The 22,916-nt window shown below is 45.5% G+C and overlaps 1 protein-coding gene across 1 annotated transcript in view; it reads left to right on the top strand.

Moving 5' to 3' along the window:
- Positions 1–22,916, top strand: part of FRAS1 (Fraser extracellular matrix complex subunit 1) — a 173,025-nt gene that overhangs the window by 135,194 nt on the left and 14,915 nt on the right. Inside the window, exons 34-58 of the mRNA XM_026847900.1 lie at positions 339–371; positions 1,059–1,190; positions 1,911–2,036; positions 2,850–3,097; positions 4,574–4,722; positions 5,168–5,330; positions 6,078–6,213; positions 7,246–7,442; positions 7,850–8,003; positions 8,584–8,847; positions 8,963–9,151; positions 9,563–9,682; positions 10,545–10,724; positions 12,793–12,917; positions 13,589–13,729; positions 14,677–14,904; positions 15,189–15,302; positions 16,548–16,698; positions 17,749–17,908; positions 18,387–18,549; positions 19,017–19,263; positions 20,179–20,523; positions 20,846–21,006; positions 21,369–21,516; positions 22,445–22,650. Coding sequence (XP_026703701.1) covers positions 339–371; positions 1,059–1,190; positions 1,911–2,036; positions 2,850–3,097; positions 4,574–4,722; positions 5,168–5,330; positions 6,078–6,213; positions 7,246–7,442; positions 7,850–8,003; positions 8,584–8,847; positions 8,963–9,151; positions 9,563–9,682; positions 10,545–10,724; positions 12,793–12,917; positions 13,589–13,729; positions 14,677–14,904; positions 15,189–15,302; positions 16,548–16,698; positions 17,749–17,908; positions 18,387–18,549; positions 19,017–19,263; positions 20,179–20,523; positions 20,846–21,006; positions 21,369–21,516; positions 22,445–22,650 — 4,280 coding nt within the window. The remainder of the gene's footprint in view (positions 1–338; positions 372–1,058; positions 1,191–1,910; positions 2,037–2,849; positions 3,098–4,573; positions 4,723–5,167; positions 5,331–6,077; positions 6,214–7,245; positions 7,443–7,849; positions 8,004–8,583; positions 8,848–8,962; positions 9,152–9,562; positions 9,683–10,544; positions 10,725–12,792; positions 12,918–13,588; positions 13,730–14,676; positions 14,905–15,188; positions 15,303–16,547; positions 16,699–17,748; positions 17,909–18,386; positions 18,550–19,016; positions 19,264–20,178; positions 20,524–20,845; positions 21,007–21,368; positions 21,517–22,444; positions 22,651–22,916) is intronic.

Here is a 22,916-nt window from a genome sequence, read left to right as displayed (position 1 = left end):
AACAGTCTGGAGCAGGAGGCAGAGGGGCAAAATTAGGACAGGCTTCAAGTGTGTTTGACCAGTTGATGTGCAGGATCATGTGATGAGGTGACAGTACATGGTAGCTGCAGTTTTATGCATCATCATGCACTCCACTTACATCAAGAGTAGTTTAACAGTTTGAAGGAGGAGGTAGCATGTTATCTCTCATTACCTGCAGCAAAGGCAAGGAAAGAGTGTTTTCCTGGGTGAAGAAAGACTCCAGACTCTTGTTTTCTCCAAAAATTGTGTAAGTCCACATCAGTATGTGCTTTCCTTTCCTGACCACAATTACTCTATGTTTGTGTTTGTCCCATCAGGTCTCCCAGATTCAGTGAACTTCCGATTCACAGGTATGTGAACCTTTTGCTCTTTCATGGTCAAAGCAGTTTTTAATCCTTGTGCCCTCCACCTTGCCGGTTATTCCTTGGCCTTTCTCTGCTGCAAGCACACTTATGGGGACTCAGTAGGAATTTTTGGAAATGCACATGCATGGGGAATTCATCTTGTCACAGCAGTGTTTTATAGAAGCTAAGCTGCGGCTCACTAGAGACATCTTTTTCCAATAGTCACCTGGAATCTGTCCTAAAAGTCAGGATGACAGAGTTTTACTCTGCTTTTTTAAAATATAGCATGGAAATATTTTCACAGTTAAATTGCTATTGGTAAGCTGCTTGTAACATATCCTTCCCTTTCCATGTGCTTTCTAGCACAGGTATGCAAAGTGATCCATCACCAAGGAGAAGTCCATGTTCTGACTTATGAGCACACTTGATAGATGTATGAATAGTATGTACACATGCACACACGTAGACTTTTACAAGTTACATTTGTCTTGCTAGGAGTTGAGTTAGGGGCAAAGATAAATACTGTTGGCAGGTGTGAATTGTGTGTGTATGTCCATAGACAAAGGTGCAGATTGACAGGGTGGGAGGGGAGTCTGTAATGTAGGTTGGGATTTTCTACAGAAAGGTGAATTTCCCAGGTGAGTCCCTGAAAACACAACCCTACACTCAGATGTGTTTTTTGTCTCTGTCTAGTGTCTGATGGAGAACACACAACGCCGGAGATGGTGTTTGTCATTCATTTGCTCTCTGCAGAGCAGCAGCCTCCAGTCTTCCAGATCACAGCTCCGTTCCTGGAGGTCAGCCAGGGGGGCAAAGCCACCATTGGTGAGTTGGGTAGAAGGGATGGGATGTAGAGCTCAGCTTAAGGCATGGTGTTTATTGCAAGGAGGCCACATGGATGGAGCAAGGGAGAGTTTTAGTCTCACTCACCTCTGTCCATTTAGCTAAGGAGCTGTGGTTGTGCAGGTGTAGCAGCAACCACTGAGAAAACTGTGCAGTGGTGCCCCAGAAAAGTGCCTGGGGATCTGGCAGTGCTCCTCCAGCATATGGCAGGTCTGTTCATTGGCTGAGGCAGGGGAGAGCAGGATTAGGGACCTGCTGCTCCTCTGCTTTTTCCCTCTTAGGCAGTTCTGCAGTTGCTGAACTATTGGTTAGTGGTGTGATCTGCTATGCTGGGTTGTTTAGGATAAGCCACTTTCTGCTTGTGTCAGGAGGTGCTCTGGGGTTTTTGTAGACATCCACCCACTATATGAACATATGCACATCTGTCTCATAAGCTGAGGGTTTGCTTAGCTGTCATTTGTGAGCCATGCTAGCAATAAGTTCTCTGATACAAACTGATGTGAGCATCATCAGAAGAGTAATTATTTCCATGAAACCAGCAAGCTCTTGGGCTAGGGCAGCTCCAGAATTATTTTACTTTTCACCTACTGACTGAATTACAGTTTTCTGACTCCATTCACAAGAGCACATTGGAAAACCTGAGGGATATTCCCAGTGTAGTGTCTGAGGATGCTGAAGCCATGCTCTCTTTCCCCGGCACAGGGATTCAGTTAGCTGTGAGCGACACTGATACAGCTCCAGAGGGTCTTTTCTTTGAGCTGGTGAAACCGCCCCTTCATGGCATTGTACTCAAGTACAGCACAGGCATGCAGGAGCGCATGAGAGCAGGTGAGTTGAGCAGAAGTCTTCTTCAGCGCAGGGGAGGGGTCAGCATGTGCCTGCCCACCTAGTTGGTTTAGTTGACCAGGAGGAGGCAGGTGCCTCTGGGCAGATATGGCCACATCCCCAAGCATGTGAATTTTCTGCCTGGAGGTGTGTGACTGTGGGAGAGTGTGCGTGAAAGACATTTTCCCATTTGTTGTTTAGTTCCTGGCTGAGTCTGCGCATTTCCTGTACCGAGCATGTGTGGGCTAGTTGACAGTCACGCTTTTGTGATAACTGTAACCAGGTGGTAATCAAAAAATATATTTTGTTTTACACGGTAAATTAAATCTGAAGTAATTTAGTGAAGTAGTGAAGAATTTAGTGAAGGAACATAGTGAAGTTCATGTAAAACTGTTGTGATCCAGCAGCCAAAAGCTCCTGTGGCATTTTACTGTTGATTTTGGTGGCAGCAGTTTCCAGTGTGTGATCAGATAAACATGGGAGAGTAGGGCAAGCAGAAGATGTGGAGAGGGTAGCCTTATCTAGCTATGACAGACATGAGCTTACAAAGCAGTTGGGAAGAAAGGAGGATCTGGGCACTCCGAGAATTGTGAAGAGTCACTGTGTCTGTGAAACTGTGAAAGTTACAGCTTTTCCTCTGCCCTGCATATATTGCTCCTTAATAAAAGTCTTCCTATCTCACATCCCTGTAAGGATAGTATTAAATGCCAGTTTAGCGCATGATTAAGCGTTCTGCTAAATTGGGGCCTTAGGTCACTTGAATTGGCTTGATGCTCTGAACAGTCTTTCTGACTTGTGCATTTTCTTTTTGGGAAGGTGACACCTTCAGCTACGAGGACGTCACTCGAAATGCTCTGCAGTATGTGCATGATGGCTCAGGAGCAGCAGAGGACAGCATGGAAATCTCTGTCACCGATGGTGTCACCACAGTGACCACAGTGCTGAGGGTGGAAGTGGCCCTGCTGGATAAAAATGGTCCACAGCTGGCCCCAGGCTGCTTGTTGGCAATCACCGTGGCTAGTAAAAGCTCTGTGACTCTCTCTCGATTGCACCTCGCTTATATTGTAAGCTTTCATCTATTTCTAAACCAAGTGAATGCTGCCAGCCTCCTTATCCCCCCACAGTCCCTTCAACACACATGCCTCTCTGCACTCAGTGTGGATTCTTGGTAGAGAGCTCAAGTTTTGACTGTGTCCTGACTACTGCTGCCAAAAAGGGGATAATAGACTCTTTCATGCAACAGGGTTTTAAGGCTATGCCTGTTTGACTGTAACCAAGGTAAACTGCCATGCTAAACATGAGAACTGAGTTAATCCCAGATTTTTGTGTTAAACAGACTTGCTAATAAAGCACATGGATTTGCTAAGTGATAATCCCTTGAAAATTTCAGACCCTTCACCCCCCTTCCAAAATTACCTGGTTCTTTTTCTGGACATATTTGAAGGGGAGAGGTTTAAGCAACCCAAGGTGCTGCACTCCTTCGTAGCTTGAAGTTGGTCCCAGGGGTTGTGTGTTGTACAAGAGTTATCCTGCTTATGAAATTCAGAAGAAAGGTGTTTCACTCGTTGCAGATGATGTAGCAACAAGTGCACTAGAAGTGGGTTTCAGGTATGCAGTTATGCTTCCCTCAGGGAGGAGAGATTGCAGTGCATGTGTGAGGCTGGAGAGACCTAAGGAGGTGGCTGTCAGAGAAATGATTAGGGAACTGAAGGGGATGAGGTAGGATAAGAAGGGAGATGAATGTTTTTTTCAACAGGATCAGTCTGAATAGAAGTCTAGGGTCAGTTCTGTTCTCTTCTTAAGGAGGAAGACTGACAAGGGAGCTGTTCAGGTTTAATCTGAGTAAGAGGACAATAAGGGAAAAGGAAATTTCATTCCTAACCTATATGCTGAAGATACGATGATTTTTCCTTTGGGTCTTATTTTTCAAGCAACCAACAAAAACTTTTAGAATAAAGATGACATCTGAGTTGTGATATCATAGAGATAGTTGTACTTAATATAGCTAAAAAGAGCCAAAATCAGCTTTTAGTTTAATGTGAAACTGCCTTTTGCAGCATTGCTCCACATTAACCTTTGTTTTACTAAGAACTGAACTTAGCTCTGTGTCTCTCTCTGAAGCACTGGTGGGCAATAGTTACTCCCTGTGCCAGCCTTCAGCTAAATTTTTGCTCTCTTTATTTGCAGTCAGGAAAAGAGTATTACATAAATACTCCAGTCCACTAGGAGCGTAAACTAATTTGAAAAAAAATATCAGGTTTACGTCTGGAAGATTGTGTTAATGTGATACAAGGACACAAAGAAAACCTCTCTGAGCTGAGAGAAAATGAAAATACTTTTTGTGATAGATTCTGAACATGTCGATCCAGTTGACTCTTCTCATCAATAGAGCTTCATTTAATATTCATCAGCTGTGGGTCTGACCCAGCTAGCTTTATATATTTCCCTATAAAACATTTTATTTCTCCTTCCATTTTTCATGGAGGGAAACAAAAATAAATCTTGTCTTGTTTTGATTTGGTTTGTTTCTTCATGTTTAGGACAACAATTCTCATGATTCAGAAATAAGAATCCAGTTAGTATCTCTGCCTGCATATGGCACCCTCTTACAGACATCAGGCTCTCATGATGAAGAGGTTTCCAAGGTTTATAATTTCACCATGGAAGATATCAACAGCCAGAGGATCAGGTATCAAAGAGCTATTCCCCTTTAAGACATGCCAGTTAAAAGCTTGGTGGGCTTTCCGCCACGGTCTCTGGGCTATATTGTGTTAGTACACTGTATCAAAGATATTTTTTCCTTCCTTGGCTCTTGTATCCTATGAGATGATGAATGAGAATATTTCCTGTACGCAGAATCAGGTGTTGATGCATGTCTGAAATGCCAGGAGTTGGTGTAGCTTCAAATTATGGGGGCTTTTTCTGTGTCCATAATGTCATGGTGATAGTTTAGTTAGGCAAACCTAAAACAGTGATTTAAAAGAACTCAGGGAATGAATGTGAAGGAAAGTTGGGAACTGAAATAACACCTCTCTTTCAAGAGGTATACATTCACCTCTAAATGCAGGGATGAGATGTATTTGCCTGACTGTTAGTGAGACTCCCTGACCCAGACTGTGTTCTGACTTTCACAGCTACTCCACCATGTTTGAGACCGGCAATCAGCCAGTTATGGATATCTTCCACTTTGTTGTTTTTGATGCTGATAACAACCGGCTTGACAGACAGATGTTCACCATCACTATCACATCTGCACAGACAATGCCGTCACTCATTGCTTTTGCTGACCATATCACTGTAAGTGGCTACCCAGGATACTGAGAACAGTGACAAGAATGTCTTAGATGTGAGGAATTAAATGGTTTTCTGGGACTGAGGGAAAATTACTGAAGAAACAGGGTGTTGCACATGCAACCCTGTGAGTGCAAAGGGTTAACAAATTACTTGGAGGCCAGAGGAGGCTGACAGTATGGTTGCACTCCTGAACCTCACCTGCTTACATCTGTTCTAGTCAGCAGGTTTTCCCTAGAGTGTCCTGCTGGTATCAGTGGAACAACTCTGACTTATCCCTGTTTAATATTTTATCCTTTATTTCACCAGCTTGTATGTAAAGGATGAGCAGAAGACAAGTCTGAAAACATCTGGTGCTTTGGACTGATACACAACATTTCAGACTCCTTATCAAAGCCTTTTGAAGTCATCTCCCTCCTTTCCAGCTTTGCATTCCCCCTCCCTTGCCTTCAAAAGGCTCTTCTGCACAAGAAGTGCAGATCTTGCTTGCCAAGAGGTCAGCATGACTCTGCCAGTTCTCTTCTTGCCCTGATAAAGCACTCACAGGCTCCTCCTGGGGACCAGGCAGGCTTTCTTCTTCCCACCCCACCTCACCTCCCCACTGATTTCATGCTTAAGAGATCTAAGGGAGGATGGGACTTCAGAGACCCAGCAAGCCTCTTCCATGGAGGCAGACTGGTTCACTAATAATTCTTGTGCTGCTTTGTGTTGTGTGCATTGGCAGTAATTTTGTCATATGCTTTTGCTTTCCAGGTGGATGAGGGGGCCAGGGTGCCACTGCTGGCTCGTCACCACTTAGCTGCTGATTATGATACTGCTGCCAGGGAAGACTTGAGGGTCACAGTTATCACTCTACCTATGTATGGCTACATTGAAAACACTAAGACAGGTAAACTGCTTGGCTATCTCTTCTTCCTCCTGGCTGATGAAAGGGAATGCCATGCTGGAGCACATTCTGATCTGTCTCACTGCAGTTCCTCAGTGCAGTGCTGGCTGGCATCAGTTGGTCATAAAGAGCTCGTAAGGTCAGCATTATAAGATAAACTGTGTCTGGGGAGCATTTTCTCCTAATTCTTGTTTATTGGAGACTGATCTAAGTTGTGAGACTGGGGCATTAAGAGCCTTTTCAAGCCCATATGTTGTATTTTCAGCATGTTTTATTTTGGCTGTCCTTGTTACACAGAACAAACTTTGCTAAATTTCTCCAAATGTCCCAGCAAGCTTTAAGGCTGTGAGAGCTCTGGTAGACCATAGCTGGTAACTGTCTCTTACCTCATTGTATTATCAAGAAAAGGTAGGATTTATACCATATTGTCCAAAGATTTTCATCCAGGAGACTCATCTGCTTAATCCTGTGTGTGGTCCTAACAGGAGTGGCATATATCATTTTACTTAAATCATAATGTGCCTTTGTAAAATATCACCATGGGTTGGTCAGTGCAGTGGTTTATTACAACAGTGCTTGCCTTCTGGAGAGCACAGGTTGCTAACTATTACATGTCATCCCTCCAAATTGTGTCCTGTGAATGAATTCCAGTTTGTGCCATCTTGGTAATGGTAAGCCTCTCTCCTTGAACAGGCAATGGCCAGGTGATTTTCTTGGGTTTGAGACTTAGTTTTGCAAAGTGAAGCTTGATACAGAGATTGAGGCCAGATGGCACATTAGCCATTGTCTCATCCCTGAAGAAAGCCTTAAGTGATCCTGGGATGTGGGATTGCATTACTATGCATAAAACTGCAGCTTCCCTGATGCCTACTGTAATGCAGCAGATGTTGCTTTCTACAGAGGTCACAAGATGTGTGAAAGCCATGTTCTAGGAATTAACATCCTTCTGTGCCATTCTTTTCCTATCCTGCTGCTTCTAGTTTTAGTTTATCTATGAACTGAACACCCTTTCACTAGTGGTATTCTGATTTGCAGGTGAGAGTTTTGGCCCGCAGCGTGAGTCTGCTGTGACTGCCGATGCATCCTTTTCCCTTCAAGATGTCCTAGAGAACAGCATTTACTACTACCAGAGCGTCCATGAAAGCATCGAGCCAACAAGCGATGTTTTCAGCTTTTACGTGAGCGATGGCTTCAGCCAGTCTGAGGTGCAGAGCATTAACATCACAATTCAGGTATGCCTGTGCTCCCTGGCTGCCAGTGCCACCTCCTTTCTCATAGACCCATGACTTCTAAATTTCAAGCTTTGCTCACTCCTTTGTAATATGTGGGAATGGGATTAACGGGAGTTTCCTTCCTCCTATCCTTTTCCTTCCCCTAGTACAGTCATGTAATTCCCTTGTGATAACAGAAGAACATTTGTACATTGCAGTATCTTCCACAGGGCTTATTTCTCAGATGTCTTCTCCTTCTTAGAAGCAGCCACGATGCTGGATAGATTTGGAGAGACTGGTGTAGCCCATTAATGGATATTGGCACCAGTACTGTCATTTGGTAGCTTGTATTTCATTCAGGCGGGCAGTGGTCTTTTCCCCTTGGCTGTTTCCCCTTTTTTGACTGTGTGCCTTTGGGACCTGTGCAGCGACAGAATGACGAGCCCCCAAAGATGGTGCTGGAGGCTGTCAGAGTGCATGAGGGCTCAGGCGTGGTCGTTACCAATGCCTCCCTCAACCTGCAGGACTTGGACACCCAGAACAAGGACCTTGTCATCATGGTTACCAAAAGTCCTGAACATGGTAAGTCCTGACAAGATGGGGGAGGGTGGGAAGAGACAGAACGTGTCTCCATGTGTCAGTGTCTGAGAGTCTTTATATCTGTGTGTGTATATAGCCCCTGATGTGAAAGAAGACCCTGGTGTATTTGTATAAAGCACATTTAGTCTGTATTTGGACAAGTAGCCGCAGAGGGATTGTGCTTCAGAACAGACCTATTCTTTGAGAGTTGTCCCTAGCTATTTGTGGAAGAGAAGGGGGCACTGCATGCGTTTCTCTGGGAAATGCCTTTTGTCTTACCCCATTTCCTATTGTGGGGTTCAGTTCCAAAGAGCTGAGCAATTAGCATCTATCTGCAGTGATAAAGCAAGGCAGGGTGTCAAGTGAAGGCTAGTGTCATGTTAAATTAATGAGGGCTGTGCCCTCTTTTTCAGATCTCATGTATGTAGCCAAATTCCTTCCAGTTTTGGCAAAAGCAGGTAACTTCCTTTAATTTTGCCAGTAAGGCTATGTCCACCTCTGCATCCCACTGATTGCTGGCATGGAAGGAGTCCCCAGCAGGCTTTCTTCTCACCATAATTTTCATCCATGTATTGTTTGTCAGGTCATCTTCGCAGGAGGCAGACTGCTGCAGAGCCCCCGGAGCGTGGACAGGTGCTGTCCATGGGCTCATCCTTCACCTACCAGGACATTTTGGATGAGCTGATCGTTTATACTCAGAGTGGTGCAGCAGCACAAACAGATGAGTTTGGCTTCTCCATCACGGATGGTCTCTACATGCAGACGGGGAGGCTGGAGTTCTCCATGGAGCTGCCGAAGAAGCAGCCACCCACATTAGCTGTCAACAGGGGCCTGCAGCTCCCAGTTGGTACGGGGAGAGGGAGGAGAATGGTATTGCCTGGTATTGCTATATGGTCCAGTCTAAACCAGTTGCTTAACTGGATTGGCTGAAGCTGATTGTGGACTTCCTTTCTCTGGTCCAGGCTCTGCAGTGCATCTCACAGATCAGCACTTGAAAGCAGCAGCTATTTATTCAGATGACACAACGATCAGATTTGTCATGAAGAGGGATCCCAGCATGGGCCATCTGCAGCTGACCAAAATTGATAATCCTGTCCAGATCTCTGTTGAAGGACCTGTCAAAAGTTTCACCCAGGCTGATATAAATAAAGGTGAGAGTGCTTGATTTTAGATAATCATGGGAAGTAATATGTAGCTCTCTTAGGCAGTCCTGCAAGGAGCAGGGAGTTGGACTCAATGACCCTTATGAGTTCCTTCCAACTTGAGATATTTTGTGATTCTATGATCTTTATGAGAGAGGGAGGGTGACTTGAAGCAGGGAAGGGAGAGGGAAAGAAGTAAGATAAGGTTGTTATTTTAGAGCAGAAACACATATCGTTAAGCAAGCATTATAAAGTCTCAGTGAGAGAAAAAGAGTAAAGAGAGAAAGTAATGAAATGCGAATCGAGGAGCTCTGTCAAGCCCCAAATTCCTCAGCTTATAGTGCCAGTCTGGTTCCAAATTAAGAATTAAATGACGCCGCCTGTAATAAACCACCTCTTTTGTCCCATCCCTCTCTCCAGGGCAAGTGGTGTACAGTCACAAGAAAGGGGATCCTGGCGGAAGTTTTGCCTTCACCTTTGATGTGATCGATGCAGATGGCAACAAACTGACGGACCAGGTTTTTCATATTAGTGTATTAGGTAAATGATAGTGCTGAAGTTATGTTTTCTTTGCTGCAAAGCTGAGGCCTTCGTAGATTCCTATTCCATGTGTACTCCAAGTGCAGGAGAGCTGAGCACGCACACGACCAATGTGATCAAGCAATGCCCGTTTATTACAACTAAGAAAGCCCTTTTATTTCACGGTTTTATTATATTTCACGGTTACACCTGCACCCGTGAGTAACATGCAGTACAAGTCCTCAAGACTGGACAGTTAACTTAGCCTGTGCTTTAAACCTTCTTATGATTAGATAAAAGGTGCCACAACAGCCTTGCCAGTCTTCCTGCCTTGTGGAGTTTCCTCTTCCGTCCCAACCCCTTCCGGGGGTTGTTTGTCTCGTCGAGTTTCTCCCCCCTCATTCAGGGTCACATCCTTATCACATTCTTGCTCAGGCTGAGGCTCTTATCAGTCTTGTTCTCACACAGGATTGCTCACATGGCCATTCTCTTGCAGAAAGTCCTCTTGAATCCCAACATCCAAGTTAAGATGTAATTCTTGAGATGCAGTTTTTATTTGCTGTTAATTCAAAGGCTGTTGAAGTTTGGGGCATGGGGAGAGTTTGTGGATGTTAGCATTAGTTCTTTGGCTTCTGACAAACTTACTGAAAAATGTAGAAAAATTCCCCTTATTATCGTCATACTGTCTAGATTGTCTTTAAGACATAATGTTACTATCCCCTTGATTAATGCCAAGGTCCAGAGTACCTGTTTTGGAAATTCTACTCTGGGGGCTGTTTGTATCTATGTTGTCTTTTGCTTGAACACAAGTTCCTGATTTGAATAACACCAAGGAAAGGAGGGTGAATGTCTCCTAACTCAGCTCTGTATTTAACCCTTTCAGAGGATAGATTTCCTCCTTCCATAATCACCAACAAAGGGCTGGTCTTGGATGAGAACTCAGCGAAGACAATCACAACCCTTCAGCTCTCTGCCACTGACCAGGACAGTGAGCCAACTCAGCTCCTGTACAAGCTCACCAGGCAGCCACAGCTGGGGCATCTGGAGCATGCGGCCTCCCCAGGTTAGCAGGTCACTATTTTACTTGATTGGGTAGTCCTAGCAGCAAAGCACTGGAGGGCTTTTGTACTCTAAAGACTTACTGCAGAAAAAATGTGCTTGGAGTCAGCAGCACAGAGTTATGTTTCCTGTTAGAAATCAAATGGTCATTAGCCCAGAGAGTTGGAGAATGGGGTGAGTAGAGGCAAGGCAGCCCAGTAATCACAGATGAGGATTTATTCAGCCTCTGGGTGAGTTTATGTCCCATAGTAACCTTGCTTGATGGACTTTGCAGATCAGTTCAGCTTGCCGCTGTGTAAATCTCCTCTTTCAGGATTTATTGCTGCATCTCCATGACAGGCAAACCTTTTCTGTGACCACATATAGTACAACGTCCAAAAGAATCCATCCCCTAATGTCCATGGTAATAGAGCCCACCTTGGTGAAAGACAACTCTTCCACCCCCCCTCTCAGCCAGTATGTCCCTTGATCCCTAAATACCAGCCTTTTCTCCCAGTTGTACTTTGAAGAGAGGAAGGGAACTAACTGCAGAGTTAGTTTAAAAGGAAGCTATGTTGTGGTGTGGTGGATACGCTGGATAATGAATTCTGGTAATTCAGAGAGGGGGTATTGGTCAATCCTGTGAAACTCAGAAAGTAATTACTTGCAAATGTGATCTGATTTTTAGACTTGTCTTCCATGCCCACTGGCAGCAGGAGTGTCCTACCCCTCTCTGATTGAATTAGTCTAAATCTATGCTATCATGTAATATGCTCTTCTGATTTAGATTATGCATCTAAGATTATGTCTTATTAGAATTAGATTTCTCATTAACATGAGATTAAAGTGGAAATACCTGCTGTGTGTTTTCAAGGTGTAGACAGTCCCTGTACCAGCTCAGTTTTAGTGTGTGGTTTGCCTCATCTCAGTGTAAGATGTCCTCCGGCAAGCACATTGAAAGGGTAGGAAAAATGAATGGAAGTTATAATAAGAAAATCCCCTGCTGAGAGAAAATTTTAAAATTGCAATATTTTTGTCTAAATGGCAAACTAAACAGTGAATTTTGTACTTTGGAAACCTGAAATAGCTGGATTAAGGATTTTATTCCTCCTATTATTTAAAATGTGATGATTATGATTTCTGTGCTTTTTCATGTTTGTGACGGACTAAGAAAGATGTAGAGTCATACACTGTGAAAGAGTTGTTCTCATGATCTAAATGACCCAAACTGAAGCAGAGAGTGCTGGAGTGTTCAAAAGAGAACACAGACATTTAAAGCTAATGAGCTCTGAGGGAAACCTTGGCTAATCGTCCAATTTTGGCTCATTTATTTATATCAGATCCTGATATCTTCTGTAGTGTGGCCAATACTTGTCAGCAGCCATTTAGCATGATAAACTGCTGAAAAACTTTTTGTCAGGGTTTTTGTTGTTGTTAAGAGCAGTAAAACTGTCGAACGCAGCAGTAAGACTTAAAAGCTCAAGTGCATTTTAAAATGCTTGTCAGGTACTTTTCTGTGTCTGTGTCACACCTCATGACCTGTAAAGATGTCACTATAAGTCAGTGTTAAAAATGAGGCTTAGTCTGTTCTAAATGCAGGGGTACAAAGAGGGGAAAAGAGAAGAGAGCAGAGATTTCAAAGGCATTTTCAAAAACTGCTGTGAGGCCAGGAATCCTTTTGCTTATACTCAGCAGTGCCATGGTTAGATCAGTCCTGCACAGTAGTGAAAATCGAAGTGTTACATCTACCATTTTTCTCACAGCTTCTCTCTTGGCCTCTGCCCTGAGAGTCCCATCACCAACAGGGTGTCTTGACAGTGTGAGGTGCCATTGTAAAATTATAAGCCTGGTAAGAAGTCTATAATTCTTTTTGCAGAAGGGGTGCCACTACATAATTTAAACATTGTTGAGCGGAGCTTTTAGGAGGCTCCACACCAGCTAAATTCCTGGCTCAGCTGAGGCTCATGGTACAGCCTGAACTGGAGCAGAACAAGCCAAGACGGAGTGCTTATGGCTAGATATGTCCAGCTCCCTATATTTTGCCCTGGCTTGCTCTTTCTATTACACGTTTTCCCCTGTTGTTCTTTTTCTAGGGACAAGAATTGGTTCCTTCAGCCAGGCAGACTTGGCCTCTCGCAGCATCCAGTATGTCCACACCAGTGACGCTGAAAAGCATACGGATGCATTCACCTTTTCTGTGTCTGATGGAACAAATGAGGTAAGTCCCAGCACGTCTTTTTGCCTGAGTCAGAGCAGGCTATTGATTCTGTAGGATGTGATGGGAGTCAGTTTTCCTCTTGCTGCTTGCGAATGGCAGTTACACATAGCAAAGGAGATGAAACAAGCCACACCATGGGTTTGTCGTTTCACAATGGTGGTGGGTGCTTTTACTTCCCCTGCTGTGAGAGATCTCACACAAGCCCTGTGAAGGTAAGGGGGGGCCACCTATCATGTAGTCTCATGAAACAGCTTTACCAAGATTTCAGTGTCTGGTTTTCATCTGCTTATCAATTGCTTCTGGAGCTCAGCTTTGATCCAATGCACTGACAACATACCGAGAAGCACAGTTAGACTCTTGAGAAATGACTCCTTCCTGCTTTCTGAAAGAGAAAAATCATAGCTGCAAATAGAGGTGGAGGGATAAAGTAGAACGAGGGAGGGAAAAGTGGATGTCCATAAATATCACAGAAAGAGGAAGAATAAATTAGTGGGGAGGGATAGAAGAGGTCACAATCACGTGATCAGCTCGTATTTACTCACTAGACAAAGCCAGACTTAAGTGACCCAAACTCCGGATCACCGTGGTCTCCTTAAAGTGATACTGTTTCGATGAAGTTGCATTTTTGGTAGACTGAGTTCATCAAGAGAGGTTTTTTCCTCCTGTTCCAGGTGAGCCAGACTTTTGACATCACCATAAACCCTGTGGATGACTCCTTACCCATAGTGCAAAGCCTGGGGATGACAGTTCAGGAAGGAGTGAGAAAAACCATCACAGAGTTTGAGCTTAAAGCAACAGATGCTGATACAGAGGTAAGGCCGGACTCCCCTTCGCTTCCTCCTTCCACTCTTCTGCTGCATGTCTGGGCTATCAGAAAAATGGGCTTGTGTTCAAAGAGAAGGGTTATAGCGACTTTCATCTCTCTCTGTGATCATACCCTGTCTAATCACAACATCAAACAAATGTCAGAGGCTAGTTTGTGTATCAATGGATGAATGTTTTTGAGAGTGAGCAAAACAAAGCCCTGGCTTGAGAAATGGCTTCATTGAGAATGTCTCTCAGACACATAAGCATTAAACCTGCACGGAAGACATTTAGAAGTTGTGATCAGAGCTAATCCTTGCCCTGTACCATCTTCTCTCTGAACACTGTGGGTTTGAACTGAGCTTATGCCTAGCCTTGACACTGAGTTTATGCCTAGCGCAGATGAAAATGACATTTCCTCTCCCTCCTCCTGAGCCTGGCTGGGGGCTAAGCAGTCTCATGTTGGCTCTGCCTCACTGCACTGCAGTTTCCCTGCAGCAAGAGAGCTCCTGGCTGCCTGTTATTGCCCTGAGCCAAAGATCCTGCCCCAAAGGTTATCTCTGCTTCTACCCCAACAGAAGTGACAAGGGGCACGTTGCTTAGAATAGCTGCAGAATGGGGAACTGCTCTTGTGTTCAAGGAGTTGTCACAAGGGCAGGAGCCATCTCAGACCACCTGAAACTATAGTTCAGTGTGATGTGTCTAGCCTAGCTCTCCCTGACTGGGATTGTTTTGTAGATAATAGCCACCTTGGGAGAGGGATAAAGACAGGGCAGGGCTCATGGTGAATCGATTCAGCATGTGGTGTTGCATTTCAGGCCCTGGTTGGAAACACTGTGCTAGGAAAGCTGTTTGGGCATAGAATCCCTCTCCAGGCATCTTGAGCTGGAAGGACATGCCTGTCCTGGTCCTGGGGTCATGTCATCAGTTTTGCCACTCTGTCTCCTTGGTGCAGGCTGAGTCAATTACGTTCACAGTCGTGCAGCCCCCCCGGCATGGCCTGATCGAACGCACCAGCAATGGGCAGCGTTACCACCAAGCCACCACCTTCACAATGGATGACATCTACCAGAATCGCATCAGCTACAGTCATGATGGTAGCAACTCGCTGAAGGATCGCTTCACTTTCACGGTGTCTGATGGGATCAATCCATTCTTCATTATGGAGGATGGGGGAAAGAAGGTAAGGGGAGAAGAAGGGATGTGAGGGAGACATTCTATAGCTAATAGAAAGCTGCTTGCTCTCAGAGAAGGGGAGACTTAGCTGCTGTCGCTCCATTGAAGATAAGGGCTGAGTATTCTCAGTTCTGTGATGCCATTTGCTTCTTCCCTGGTGTACCAGCCTTTGTGTGTGCAAACTCACCCTGGGACCTTGATCCCAACAGAGCTGAAGAGAGCAAAGCTGGTGATATGGTGGATGAGGCTCTGACTCACAAAGTAACAGCCATCTCTCTGAACTTTTGTCAGGTTGTGACAGCAGCACCACAGCGCTTCAAAGTGGACATTCTCTCTGTGGATGATGGGACACCCAGGGTTGTCACCAACCTGGGTTTGCAGTGGCTGGAGTACATCGATGGCAAGGTAACTGCCTGCCTGGGTTCAGCTTAGATTGTTTTTCAGGCTGTTCCAGGAGAACATCCTGATCCTTTGGCATTTTTATTTTTGTGGTAGAGAACAGATGTCCCTCTGGGCCCACAAAGTGTCTTGGAAAAGGCAGAGGTGTGTGCAGGGGTGCCTGCACTGCAGCTCCATTAGCTAAACCAGGCAATGTGGCTCCAAGGCACAAAATTGGTCCCTGGACCATCTTCTTCCCTTACATCAACCAGAACATTAAGCCTGGCTCTTACTGACTCGCACAAACTGTGTGCAGTGCAGCACAGCTCCTGCCTACCTTCCTAGGCAGACATGTCCTGCCTCTTGTCCCTCCTCCTCAGGGTTTATTTTCAGCTTTGCTGATGGTAGACAAGTCTTGATTATGTGCTGCAGCAGCCATGGTAAAGATACATGGCTTTCAAAGAAATGTGGTAGAGGGATTTGTTGCTGTGACATGCCTTTTTTATTCTGAAGTCCAAACAAAACCCCACGAAACTGTCTCATGCATGTTTTTGAGAACCCAGCATTAACTGCAATTCCTGGTTCTTCCCAGGAAAAGGGCCAACCAAGACACTGTATTAAGAAATTGTATTAAGAAGTGGCTATCTCAGCTCAAATTCCTGACTTCAGTAAAAGGACTCCTGCAGCCTTAGGCAGTTCAATTCTCTCTTTTTTTTTTCTTGGCTGTTAATGGTGTTTTCTTTTAAAGAGAAAGCAAAATGTGGTGGAACTGAGGCACATCCATGTGAGGTCACTTTAAAGAGGACCTAGCCCAGGCTCACTAAAGCAGCATGAACTGTCCTGAGTGACTCCTTCAAGTTGAGGCTGTTCGATAATGCTTTTTGCAAAGCCAGGCCTCACCTGAGCATCAGCACAGTTCATGGAGCAGTGGTTTCCAGGTGAAACCAAAAGATTTTTCATAGCTTTTAGCCCCAGCTAGATAGGGCTGGGCAGCTTGTTCTGAATTTGCTTTTCTTTGATCCACAATGTTTTTTTATTAAACAAACCAGATGTGAGGCAGAATTTGAATCCTTCCGGTGCTGTCAAACACCTTGTGGGGCATCTGGCTGTTCAGGGCCCCTCTGTGTGCTCTGCGGTGTTATATTCCCTAGCTTCTCCCTCATGGAGCACTGTTTGACAGAGTGGATGGTTGGGCTTTTGGGATGAACAGTCAATCAGACTTGCACTGCTGGATCTCTAGAGTTTTACTTCCTTGGTTTGGCTTTAATCCAGGCAACCAATCTAATCACTAAGAAGGAGTTATTGACGACAGATCCTGACACAGATGACAAACAGCTGACCTATGAGATAACAACTGGTCCCAGAAATGGTTATGTGGAGAACAAGCTGAAACCAGGGACAGCTGTGACCACCTTTACACAGGGTACGGAGTTGGGCTCTATACTGTTGCTTTTTTCCTTAAGCTATTTCAGTTTGTCAGGATAGCTTGTGTGTGGAGAAAAAAAAAATAAAGGTGGGAGGGGAGAAGACAAAGGGAAAATCTCAAAGGTGTGTCAAAAGTAAGCATTGAACTTTGCTCTCAATTGCAGAAATCCTGTCATTTCTTACAGACAACACAGGTTCTCCAGACTTGCTAGAGCTGGAGATTTGATTTGGGACAGCAAAGAGGAGTTGTAGATATTGTATGTGGATCTAATCATGTTTAGCCAGCAGTGCAGAGTCAACAACGTGTGAAAAGTTCACTCTTGCAGGACTGAGGGCCCCCCCCATTAGGAAGGGGAGGTGAGGGTGTAACTGTTTCCCATGCCACTGTGCTGTTTCTGATTGCTGCTCCCCTCAAGTCTTCCCCAGGCACGCTGAGAGTGAACTCGCAGTGCAGCCTTTTTTAGCTACTGCCATTTCTGCCACTGCAGTTGGCAGAGCCTCACATCACACTGCATTAGGTCCTGTACAAATGGAGTCAGCAGTTCTGCCTGTCCCTTCTCATCAGAAAAAAAAAAAAAAAAAAAAAAAAAGGAAAAAGAGGGGAAAAAAAAAAAAGGAAGAGGCTATGCTATTTTAGGTCTCAAGCTTGGCAAACTCTATTATACTGCAGAAAGTCGGGGAGCCCTAACCATCTCAACAGTGAGAAGAAGCCCAGTTACATCATGCCAGCTTATAGAACAGAGCTGAAATATGTGCTGCCCAAGTGAATTCATATTTCTTGCATTTCATCAAAGCTACTAGAAATTTACTTTATTTTGAAGTATGAGCCATTATGGATAAAGACTAGGCAAAGGAATATCCTGTCACAGCTTGTAGGCTTGCTTCTACCACAGGTAAGACCAAGGAAGTTAGAAAAAGCTGCTGCAGCATAAAGGGCCTGTGGAGAACCCAGTCCCTGCGGCCATGCAGATGCATGTCTTGGCACTGCTTGTTGGTAAAACTGCCATTCAGTTTCTGAGTTGGCTCACTGGATGTCTCCTCCCGGCAGAGGATGTGAACCAGGGCCTCATTCGGTACGTGATGCATGAGGAGAAGGTTCAGGAGACCATGGATAGCTTTCAGTTCCTAGTGAAGGACAGCAAACCCAATGTGGTTGGTGACAACATCTTCCATGTGCAGTGGTCTCTCCTCAGCTTTACATACACCAGGTAAATGGTACGGGGATTACAGCACTCTTCTGACAGATAGGATCTTATATGGAGTGAGGCAGGTTGAGCTCTGTAATATGTGATGGGACCTATAACATGGAGATTAAATTCTGGGGCAGTTACCATTATTTCTGCCTGTCTTTCACCAGCACCCCATCAGGACTGGGGTCTCACAGCTGTGCAGATGTGGGGTTCCTGTTGAATTAGCACTGTTGATTTCTAGAGGGTGGGGGTGGCCAACAGCAGCTGGTATGGAGGTGGGAACTCATGTGTGTCAGTGAGGAGAAGCACATGCTGGGTTTAACCATGGAGCAGAGTTGCTGAACAGCTGCCATCTGCCCAAGTCCCTGATTATTAGTGTCCCTCAGATTTTCCATGGAGGCTATAGTCAGCCTGCGTCTGTGGTGCTCAGTATCAGCATAAACACATAGGGTTTGTTCCCCAGCCTGTTATTTGTGTCTGCTTGATATATTTCCAGCTACAGCGTCAGAGAGAGCGCAGGCTCGGTGAGCGTCACCGTGAGGCGGATTGGTAACCTCAACCAGTACGCGATTGTCTTGTGCCACACAGAGCAGGGAACAGCCACCTCCAGCTCTGGTTCACAGCCGGGAGAGCAGGACTACGTGGAGTATGCGGGGCAGGTAGGTTGGGGACACCAGGAAAGGGAAGGTCTGACCATTCGTGCCATCAAGCCTGGATGAAAGAACTGATAAAAACACAAAGGCAACCTTATTTCCTTTCTAAAAATTTGTGGTTTCAGAAAAATTTGCTTTCAGAAGAGGGTCTCTTTTTTCATCAGTTTTTTATGTTGACAGACACACTATGCAGCAGTGTTCTGACAGTATTCTGACAGGCTGCAAATGTTACAGGCTTGCTTGAGTAGGAATGTCACTCCTCATCATGCAAAGGGCTTAAAACCATGACTGAGATTAGAAGGGGTAGGGGCCTACACACTGCATTTGCTGCTGTCTTTGACCTCTACTAGTCATTTATCCTTGGTTAAAGTTAGGGTCTGATGCCACTTGTGCACAGGGTATATGATTCAGGCAAGAGTAAGACAGAAAGTTTGACCCAGTCCAAAGAAAGCAGGCCACTTTCTGCCTTCCAGGTGCAGTTTGAGGAGCGGGAGGACACCAAGGCCTGCACCATCGTCATTAACGATGACAACGTCTTTGAGAGCACAGAGAGCTTTGCCGTGGAGCTCAGCATGCCAGCCTATGCTCTGCTGGGGAACATCACCCGGGCCACGGTCACCATCACTGACACAGAGGACGAGCCCACCCTGCAGTTCGACAGGAAAACATACCATGTCAGCGAGAGCGCTGGTTTTCTCTCTGCTCCTGTTGAAAGGAAAGGTGGGTCAAGCAGGGCAGAACAACTTGCCGTGCTCCTGCTGGGGCTCTGTGGCACAGGAGGGAGAGCGGCTCTGCAGGCACTGCTGTGGGCAAGACATTCAGGGTCTGAGTCCACGCAGCAGAGAGTGTGGACAGGGAGCCCTCGAGACTGTGGCCAACAGCAAACTGGTGACAGAAAGAAGTGAAGCACTTGTGAACAGACTTGTGAAGCCTAAAGCTTGGATTTTAATTCTGTACTTTATAGCTAATAGAAGCAGTTTAGTGCCTATATCCTGCAGTCTTTTACCACATGACTAGGATTACCACAAAGCTGCTGAGGAGTTTTTGCTGTATATACCTTTGCCAGGCTCAGGTAAATGACTCTTCCCTGTTGGCAGGCAAATAACAGTGCCCCCCAAAACAAGTGGTGTTCCTTGGGGTTTGCTTGTTTGTGATTCTGGGGCGATTCTTTGATTTTTGGAAGTAGCTTTGTGGTGCAGCTGAAATGACAAGCAACAACACAGGGCAGATGCAGTATTTTTCTTATCTTTTCCATCTATGCTGTAGGATTCACTAACAGCTCCTTACTTTTGGATTCATTTCTCCTCCCAGCATGAGCAGGACTAAACCCCTGTATTTATTTGCTGCTTCTCTGTGATCTAGATACTGTGTTTTATGTGGACTTTATCACTGTACTGTATTTCTTTTAATAGTCAAGTGCCACCTGTTTCCTGATCACAGTAGCCAAGGGTACAAATTCAGAGCATGCCTCGAAGTCAGAACTAAGCCAGCTTTTATTCAAATTTAGGAGCAGGGATAGTGTTCTTTTTGACTCCTCTCCCTCTTTTCTAAATGCTGCTTTATTAAGTAAGTGGTGTCTCCAACAGAGTAGAAGTATTTCCATAGAGTTACTGGGTTTTTTCTGTTGCGTTTTAGGGGATACCAGCAGCACTGTATCTGCCCTCTGCTACACTGTCCCCAAATCAGCCAAGGGAAGCAGCCTTTATATGCTGGAATCTGGCTCCGACTTCAAGTCCCGGGGGATGGCGGATGACAGCCGCATTGTTTTTGGTCCGGGTGTCACCATGATGACATGTGACATCACGCTGATCGATGACAGTGAATACGAAGAAGAGGAGGAGTTTGAGATCGTATTGGCCGATGCCTCAGATAATGCACGCATTGGCAGCCGGGCTTCAGCCAACGTCTTCATCAGTGGTCCCAACGATGCTTCCACAGTGTTCCTGGGGAATGCTACTTTTACCGTCAGTGAGGCTGCAGGTGAAGAGTAGTGGGGGGCTCAGCCGGCACTGCTCCACGCCATGTTGGGGTGCTTGCCATGAAAGTATGCTCTCACCAGGAAGAGCTATCAGAAGGGAGTGATTTAGGGCACAGCAGCAGAATTGTAAAAGATATGCAGAGGGTTTCTCTTTTTCCCTCTGCCCTGTGGGGAAGGCTGGGTGATGTTCTTTGTGCAGTAGCCTGTGCTGGGTGCAGGAGCAGCAGTGATGGGAGAAGGGTATGCTGAAGGGAAAGGAGTGGCTTTGTGGTGTACGGCTGCTTTCTCATCTTGGTTCTCTCTCATGTGCAACTGGTGATGCAGGAAACATTGAGATTCCAGTCCTCCGGCAGGGACCTGATCTCTCAACCCCTATCTCAGTGTGGTGTGCTACTCGGATGTCAGACCCTCCATCTGCCAGCCCAGGAATTGATTATGTCCCCAGCTCCAGAAAAATAGAGTTTAGGCCAGGCAAGACGGAAGAGGTGAGAAGCCACTTTGACTCCTGAGGAGTCTGCTTTGTCTGGTGACACTTCTCTCTTTTATATGCGCATACTCTATATTTGTCATCTGCCTGTTTTGAAAATTCTCTCAAGGCCACTTGAAAATTGTTAATGAATCTGCTAGGCACAGACTCACATCTGGTCAGCAGCCACTCCTCCCAGGATAAAGATGGCAGCCTATTCTCAGAAATGATATGCCAGATCTTTCTAGAACATTGTTTCCACTGATTAATGATCTCAGAAAAGGCCTGATATAATGACTTCACATTAGACATCCAAATGTGAGTGCCAAGAAGGATGAAAGCTTTGCATCTCTAAAAGCAGAACTTGTGCTCCCCTTCTAGTTCTGCACTGTGACAATCCTGGATGATGCGCAGTACCCGGTGATAGAAGGGCTGGAGACGTTTGTTGTTTATCTCAGCTCACCCCATGGAGCTGAGCTGACAAAGCCATTCCAAGCAATCGTGGCCATTAATGACATCTTCCAAGATGGTAAGTTATCCATGGCAGCTCTATCCAGTCCATCCTAGCCTCTTCCTTCACACTTCCATGTAGCAGGAGGCTAGTCCAAGTCAGGTTATTTCTAGGCTAGATTTAGCCTGTTTTCCTGAGACCCTCCCATTCCATTTGGCTGCCCTGTTTCTTTCTATGCTTCACTGTCCATAAGAGTTTGGAGTCTTTGGGAGTGCAGAATGAATTTTCCTGCAGTGTTCCCTCACTTTCAGCCTCACTTTGCCTCCTCTACTAAGAGCTCAGTCCTTGTTCTGTGCTTTCTGTGAGCTAAAGTCCCCTTTACTACATGAGACAGTCACACTGCATGATTACTTCCTCTTGTGTTTTAATGTCTCTCGTGTTTGCTTGCCTAAGGAAAGCACACACTGTATGCTTTGTAATCTGACTTACTGTAGTGGTCTGTAATCATTTCTGCCTTTGTATCTTTTGTTGAGGATGCCCTTTGCTGCAAGCTATTTGTGCTGTGTCTGTCCACAGGACAGTAGGGTAATACTTTGAAACACAGTATCCATGCCAGTACTGAGTCGTGATACAATCCCTTCCTGACACGCCTCAAAAACACCACCCCCATACCACCAACCCTGTCTTGTTCCCCTGGGCATTGCAACAGCACCAGAATGATGGGAAAGGAACAAGTTTCATCAACTGTTGGGGTTAGGTGACTGAGAGGTTGTCTTTCTGAAGCACTGCAGGGTCTGCTGATCCAGTGCTCTGTAGAGGGTTGGTGGCTGTAATGGTCACTCATTTGTTTGAAGCTGAATCCTGTATTGAGGCACAGTGAAGCTGCCATTTTATTCTCTGACTATTGGACTCCATGCAGCAGTTCTCCCAGGGTGTGTTTGCCTCATTTAACTCCTGTCTCTGTGTAGCTTCAATGCTGCTTGACTCTTTTTATCATCTCCTGCAGTACCAAGCATGCAGTTCACCAAGGACATGTACACGGTGAGGGAGAAGGAGGGTACTCTGCACATCCCCATCTTCCGCACCGGGGACCTGAGCTATGAGTCCTCGGTCAGGTGCTACACCCAGAGCCAGACAGCAGAGGTTATGGAGGACTTTGCAGAGAGAAGAAATGCAGAGGAGTCTCGCATCACTTTCTTGAAAGGGGAGAAGGTGAGCTGAGCCTGGCTTATAGGAAGAATGAAGAACCATTGATGAGAGAGGTTCAGATCTCCTCCTGGATTCTGCATGTCAGAGTGAGCTGACAGAGGCTGTCCAAACTGGTTTCATAGATGCTTAAAGTCACAGATTCTTCTGGTCCTGGAAATAGGACATGACTCTGAAAGGATTGTTTGTTTCATGGTAAAACTGGTTAAAACGTGAAATGGAAATCCTCTGTGTCAGTAGGACTCAGGATTGTTGTAGCAGAGAGCTGTTGG

This window comes from Athene cunicularia (assembly GCF_003259725.1).
Source record: "Athene cunicularia isolate RWA chromosome 4 unlocalized genomic scaffold, athCun1 chr4_part2, whole genome shotgun sequence".
Taxonomy (NCBI): domain Eukaryota; kingdom Metazoa; phylum Chordata; class Aves; order Strigiformes; family Strigidae; genus Athene; species Athene cunicularia.
This window is presented reverse-complemented; position numbering and strand designations above follow the sequence as displayed.